This window comes from Babylonia areolata, chromosome 35 (genome assembly GCF_041734735.1).
Source record: "Babylonia areolata isolate BAREFJ2019XMU chromosome 35, ASM4173473v1, whole genome shotgun sequence".
Classification (NCBI taxonomy): Eukaryota; Metazoa; Mollusca; class Gastropoda; order Neogastropoda; family Buccinidae; genus Babylonia; species Babylonia areolata.
This window is the reverse complement of record NC_134910.1, coordinates 22,601,054-22,608,553: the sequence shown is the minus strand read 5'-3', so window position 1 is coordinate 22,608,553 and position 7,500 is coordinate 22,601,054. Positions and strand designations below refer to the sequence as shown.

Here is a 7,500-nt window from a genome sequence, read left to right as displayed (position 1 = left end):
ACATAAGACAAAATGGACGAGCACTTATGGAATACACTGACGACAGCTGCTATATTTCCTCCATGTCCAAGACACAGGTATAAAAAATATATTGCCCATTGCCATACAAGGAAATAAGCAATATACTAGAAACAGACTTTTATAGGTGCTTGAATTTAAGTCTGAAACCTCTTCAGTTAACTCTCTCAGACTTTGGTCCGATTCGCAGACCAATTCTGAGTTTAGCTCTCAGACTATTATCAAATTCATTACGGACCAAGTATTTTTCTAATGTCAAGTGCATATGCTTTTGTAACCCGACAATTAAGCATATAATTTTTGACTGTAGCTTGATTAAGTCTTATGTACACGAAAGTGTATCTTCACAAGTGACTGATAACGTTGATGTGTTTGACTTTTTGCATTTATTATCAGTTGTTTCGCTTGTCAGTTTAACGACTTCTCTTCTACGACGTCCTTTAAGTAATTTCTTGTAATTGTATTTAGATTTTTTTTTTCAAATTTTACCCACATTTCACCCTCATTTGCCCAGTTCCCCCCAACCCTCCATTCATTCACATCTCCCACCCCTTCTAACCGATAATACTCAAATGTATTCATAAATACTTTAACAAAATGTCTTCAACCACCGATATGTGTGACGGGACATTAAACAAAATTCCTCCTCCTCCCTAGTGTTAAATGGATCGAACATTGCGTTCAAACCTAGAAACTCAAGTGGATCAGATAAATCTGTCAACATAATTCATACTTTTGCAGACGTTATTGACAGTTGCCGTTGTAGTAGCAGTAATAGCAGCAGCAGCAGCAGCAGTAGTAGTAGTAGTAGTAATGGTAGCAGTAGCAGTAGTAGGTTGTTGTTGTTGTTGTTGCTATTGAATTTTATTGTGTCCGTTACATTTGCAGCAAACTGGCGGATGAAAAACCTACGGGATCAGTGACATTCCGAAGGATCGAGAGCAGCGGAAACAGAGGCGGTTATTCGCCAGAATCGTCTGCACGTGCTTCGCTCAGCATCATTGGTGGTGGTGGTGGTGGTGGTGGTGTTTGGGGTTGACTGCTGAACAGACCATCACCTCTCTCACACGCCCACCCACCAACCCAATCACACACACACACACACACACACACACACACACACACACACACACACACACACACACACACACACACACACACACACACACACACACCAAAACAAAACAAAACAAAACAGACAAAAAAATCACAAAAAACAGCCACCTACCCACCCACCCACCCACACCCACCCACACAACGATCACACACCCTCTTCCTACCCCTTCTGTTCCCTCCACCCCACCACCCCCCCCCCCCCCCCCAATCCCCCAACCCACACGCAATCCACACCACCTCACACCACACCCCACCACCACACTACAACTCACCCCACCACCACAACACACCATACCACACCACCCCACCCCAAACCACACCACACCACAGCACACCATACCACACCACCACCACACCAAACCACACACCACACCACACCGCCACACCACTCCACCACCACACCAAACCGCACACCACACCATCACACTACACCACAACACCTATGGATAAGTTCCCGATCCGCCACCAGTCCAACAACCATTGGAACAGCAGCGCGAGACAGCAACAGCAACAGCAACACCACCACCACCACCACCAACACGCCAACGCCACCCTCAGAACCACTGCCCAGCCCTCCTCCTTCAGCACCCCCGCCAGAGTAGGCCCCGCCCCGACCATGCCCCTCTTCGACTCAGCGGACCGAAGCTCTGGCGGAACCAGCAGCCAATCAGCGCGCTGGAGACCCGGAGCTGCGGTAAACCGGAAGCCCCACCCCCACCACAGCAATAATAACATCAACAACAAAACTCCGTCGGTGGCTGGGGCTGGGGCTGGGGCTGGGGCTGGCACGAGTGAGGCGGACAAGCTGTTCAAACTAAAGGCGGTGGAGAAAACAGCCAAGCAGGTGCTCGGTGAGAGTCTCAAGGACGTGGTCTACGACGCCAACGGGTGCAGGGACCTGTGTCCGCCCATAGCCAGCGCTATCGTGGACAAGGTGCAAGGGTTCTCCCTGCAAGGGTACAAGGTGGTGTGCGTGGTGAGTCTGGGCAGCCTGAGGGAGAAGCCGGGGGTGCAGTTTGGGAGCCGCTGCCTTTGGAACAAGGACACAGACAGCTTCGTCAGCGTCAAGTACTCCAACGGGTCAGTGTACGCAGTGGCGTTAATCTTCGGGCTGTACTTTGATTAGTAGTATCACCTCCCCCCCCCCTTCCCCCTACCCTCTTTGCACCCCCTGACGGGCGCCAAGAGCCAAGTGGTTGTTAAAACATTGGTCTTTTAATCTGAGGGTCTCGGGTTCAAAATCTCGGTAACGGCGCCTGGTGGGTAAAGGGTGATTCAAGTTTTTCTTCTTTTTTTTTTCCCGAGATCTCACAGGTCAACATAATTATTTGCAGACTTTGCTTTGTGCCTGAACCTCCTTCCGTGTGTATACGCAAGCAGAAGGTCAAATACACACGCTGAAGATCCTGTAATCCATGTGAACGTTCGGTGGGTTATGGAAACAAGAATATGCCCAGCATGCACACCTTCGAAAACGGAGTATGGCTACCTGCATGGCGGGGTAAAAACGTACATCGTACACAGTAAAAAGCCCGCTCGTGAACATATGAGTAAACGTGGGATTTCCAGCTCACAAACGAAGAAGAAGAAGATGGTTAGAACCCCTTCAGCGAAGGAACAGAAGAAGGTGGTATTTCAAGTCATAAAACAATATCCAAAACAATAAGCCTAAAAAAAAAAAGATAATAATAAAAATAAAAGGTTAGGAGATATACCTCTCCATGTAAAACTGTGTGAATTTTCAGCCTTCCAGAATGATTGTTTCCCTTTTTTTTCTGATGACGTTATCAGTGGTGTCACTATGCACGTAGGTGATACGTGCCAGGGCATTCAAGGAGTTTTCAGGCATACGCTGTTGTTGTTGTTTGTTTGTTTGTTGCTGCTGTACATGGATTTGTCCGAACGCAGTGACGCTTAGCAGTGGTCCAAAAGGAGGAAGCTGTCATGGTTCGGGCATGTGACACGCCACAATTCACTGCAAAAGACAGTTCTACAGGGAACACTAGAGGGTGGTAGGCGAAGAGGGAGGCAAGCCAAATGCTGGATGGACAACATCAAGGAATGGACCAATATGGATAGCGCTACGCTGATACGACAGGCAGAAGATAGAACCGGATGGCGTCGTCTGACTACGGAATCGTCCCTCATGTCTCCTCTACGCCCATCCCGGGCAGGAGAATGAATGGAAATGGAATGGAATGGAAGTGACGCGCTCCTTGAATAATGGAACTGAATTAAACTGATGTTGTTGCTGTTTTTATTGATTGATTGATTGATTGATTCAGCGTCTGCTGTCATTGTTATTTTGTTGTGTGTGGATTTGTTCGAATGCACTGACACCTCTTTGAATAACTGAAATGAACTAAACTGATCTGGTTGTTATGTTGTTATTTTTTATTTATTTATTTATTTATTTATTTTTTTGAGAGCGGTGTGGTGGTGATTAAGTTGTGTAGAGCTGTGTCTATTTTCTTTCTTGCTTTCTCTCTCCCCCCCCCCCCGCCCTCATGACCCCCCCCTACCCCCCGCCCCCTTCCCTTTTGAATTAGAAGTAGAAGGAAGAATATACAGAGAGTCCATTAAGGCCCCCCCCCCCAACCCCACCCCCCCCCCCCCCCCCCCCCCCGCCGCCTGCAAGTGCAATCATTTTTTTTTTGCTACCAATGCGAATTTCTCTCCATAATTGTGCCAGGGACAACCCTTTGTGGTTGCCGTTGGTTTCTCTTTACGTGCGCTGAGTTACATACTGACCACGGGACTACGGTTCATCCGAAGGACTAGCGTCCAGACCACCACTCAAGGTCTATAGTGGAGTGGGGGGGGGGGAGAGAATACTAGCGACTGTGGGATTCGATCCAGCGCGCTACCACCGGGCCAAAACTCCACTTGTGGTCTGGATGATAGTTTTTTTCGGATGAGACTGTAAACAATGTAGAAGCAATATGTTGTTTTTTTTCTTTCTTTTTTTTTCATTCCTTTTTTTTCGCATGAAAGTGAAAGCACACTTTCATATGGAGCCATGGTCATTTGAACAAACTATTATATCGTACAATGCGCGTGTCCTTTTGACAGTGTGTGTGTGTGTGTGTGTGTGTGTGTGTGTGTGTGTGTGTGTGTGTGTGTGTGTGTGTGTGTGTGTGTGTGTGTGTGTGCGACGATAATCAACAACGCGTCAAGCATCTCTCTCTCTCTCTCTCTCTCTCTCTCTCTCTCTCTCTCTCTCTCTCTTTCTCTTCCCACCTCTCTCTCTCCATCTCATTCTCTTTATCTCCCCACCTGTCTCTCTTTCTCTCCCCACCTCTCTCTCTCTCTCTCTCTCTCTCTCTTCTCTCTCTCTCTCCCTACCTCTCTCTATTCTCTCTCTCTCTCCCTATCTCTCTCTCCACCTCTCTCTCTTTCTCTCCCCACCTGTCTCTCTCTCTTTTCTGTCTCTCTCTCCACCTCTCTCTCTTTCTCTCCCTACCTGTCTCTCTCTCTTCTCTATCTCTCTCCCTACCTCTCTCTATTCTCTCTCTCTCTCTCTTTCTCTCCCCACATGTCTCTCTCTCCACCTCTCTTTCTCTCCCCACCTGTCTCTCTCTCTCTCTTCTGTCTCTCTCTCCACCTCTCTCTCTTTCTCTCCCCACCTGTCTCTCTCTCTCTCCCTATCTCTCTCTCCACCTCTCTCTCTTTCTCTCCCCACCTGTCTCTCTCTCTCTCTTCTCTATCTCTCTCTCCCTATCTCTCTCTCCACCTCTCTCTCTTTCTCTCCCCACCTGTCTCTCTCTCTCTCTTCTGTCTCTCTCTCTCTTCTGTCTCTCTCTCTCCCTCTCTCTCTCTTTCTCTCCCCACCTGTCTCTCTCTCTTCTCTATCTCTCTCTCCACCTCTCTCTCTTTCTCTCCCCACCTGTCTCTCTCTCTCTCCCTCTCTCTCCACCTCTCTCTCTTTCTCTCCCCACCTGTCTCTCTCTCTCTCCCTGTCTCTCTTTCTCTCCCTACCTGTCTCTCTCTCTCTCCCTGTCTCTCTTTCCACCTCTCTCTCTTTCTCCCCCCACCTGTCTCTCTCTCTTCTCTATCTCTCTCTCCACCTGTCTCTCTCTCTCTCTCCCTATCTCTCTCTCCACCTCTCTCTCTTTCTCTCCCCACCTGTCTCTCTCTCTCTTCTCTATCTCTCTCTCCCTATCTCTCTCTTTCTCTCCCCACCTGTCTCTCTCTCTCTCCCTGTCTCTCTTTCCACCTCTCTCTCTTTCTCCCCCCACCTGTCTCTCTCTCTTCTCTATCTCTCTCCCCACCTGTCTCTCTCTCTCCCTATCTCTCTCTCCACCTCTCTCTCTTTCTCTCCCCACCTGTCTCTCTCTCTCTTCTGTCTCTTTCTCCACCTCTCTCTCTTTCTCTCCCCATCTCTCTCTCTCTATATATCTCTCTCTCCGCCTCTCTCTCTTTCTCTCCCCACCTGTCTCTCTCTCTCTCGTCTCTTTCTCCACCTCTCTCTCTTTCTCTCCCCATCTCTCTCTCTCCACCTCTCTCTCTTTCTCTCCCCACCTGTCTCTCTCTCTCTTCTGTCTCTCTCTCCACCTCTCTCTCTTTCTCTCCCCACCTGTCTCTCTCTCTCTTCTCTCTCTCTCTCTCCCTATCTCTCTCTCCACCTCTCTCTCTTTCTCTCCCCACCTGTCTCTCTCTCTCTCTCTCTCTCTCTTTCTCTCCCCACCTCTCTCTCTCTCTCCCTATCTCTCTCTCCACCTCTCTCTCTTTCTCTCCCCACCTGTCTCTCTCTCTTCTCTATCTCTCTTTCCACCTCTCTCTCTCTCTCTTCCTCTCCCCACCTGTCTCTCTCTCTCTTTCTCTATCTCTCTCTCCACCTCTCTCTCTTTCTCTCCCCACCTGTCTCTCTCTTTTCTCTGTCTCTCTCTCCACCTCTCTCTTTTTCTCTCCCCACCTGTCTCTCTCTCTCTTCTATCTCTCTTTCCACCTCTCTCTCTCTCTCTCTCCCCACCTCTCTCTCTCTCTCTCCCCACCTGTCTCTCTCTTCTCTATCTCTCTCTCTCTCTATCTCTCTCTCCACCTCTCTCTCTTTCTCTCCCCACCTGTCTCTCTCTCTTCTGTCTCTCTCTCCACCTCTCTCTCTTTCTCTCCCCACCTCTCTCTCTCTCTCTCCTCTATCTCTCTCTCCTCTCTTTCTCCGCCTCTTTCTCTCTCTCTCTCCCCACCTCTCTCTCTCTCCTCCAACTGTCTCTCTCCAACATCTCGGGTCTCTCCCCACCTTTCTCTCTCTCTCAGTCGCTCACTCACTCACACTCCTCCTCCCTCACACCCCCCGCCTCTCTCTCTCTCTCTCTCTCTCTCATTCCAGCTACCACAAAACAAATTTCAACAGCAGACAAAACCGCATGACAGGGGAAGAACAACAATACTGAATTTTGTCATAAGAACTAGAGGACACAAATCCAAACATTTATAATACTACCCATAAGAGCATAGCGAGGAAAACGTTTTTCTTTTTTTGAAGTAACAATTGCTTTTGACTGATTGACTGATTGGCATGGATGCATACATAGCTCCTATCCTTTGTCGGAGACCAAGCTCTAAGCGCTTTACAAACACGGGGTCATTTACACAACAGGCTGCATTCCTGTGGCTGCCTTCACCTCTACACTCCATCTCGCTCACTACGATCAGCTTCGGATCCACTCCACTTACGCATACCCAGATTCAAACTCTCGACTGTTGGCCGCCGTTCTTTCTCTGTCTCTGGACCTTGCAATTGGAATGAACTTCCTCTCTCGCTTCGTCAAGTCTCCACACTTAGCTCTTTCAAGTCTGGCCTTAAAACCCACCTCTTCCCAAAATAACCTCCCTTCCCTGCCTCTTCCTTGTCTTTAGTTTCTCCAGTTTTAGAGTTATGCGTGCGTGAGAATGACTGGTGCGAAAGCACTTAGATTTGTCTCTACACAAGATTCAGCGCTATATAAGTACCATTATTATTATTATTATTAGAGCTGACTGACGTGACGGCTGTCATTTAGGCGCTCATCAGTCATCCGATCCGTGTCTCATTCAATCAGATTTCAGGCACGCATGAAGCCTTTTGTACACGAAAGTGTGTCTTCACAAGTGACTGAGAACGTTGATGTTCTTGACTTTTTGCATTCATTATCAGTTGTTTCGCTTGTCAGTTTAACGACTTCTCTTTTAAGAAGTCCTTTAAGTAATTTCCTGTAGCTGTATTTAGAGTTTGTTTTTTGTTTGTTTGTTTTTTTGTTGTTTTTTTCTTCCAAATTTCACCCACATTTTTACCCTCATTTGCCCAGTTTCTCCCAACCCTCCATTCATCCACATCTCCCACCCCTTCTAACCGATAATACTCAGATGTAATAATTAATTGCAATG

At 48.0% G+C, this 7,500-nt stretch overlaps 1 protein-coding gene across 1 annotated transcript; it reads left to right on the top strand.

The window, feature by feature from the left end:
* Positions 1 to 1,418: 1,418 nt before the first annotated feature.
* On the top strand, positions 1,419 to 2,260 carry LOC143278136 (uncharacterized). The gene has a single exon (XM_076583165.1). It carries the CDS (start codon positions 1,577 to 1,579, stop codon positions 2,258 to 2,260), a length of 684 nt encoding a protein of 227 aa, XP_076439280.1. The 5' UTR covers positions 1,419 to 1,576.
* The last annotated feature ends 5,240 nt before the right edge of the window (positions 2,261 to 7,500 follow it).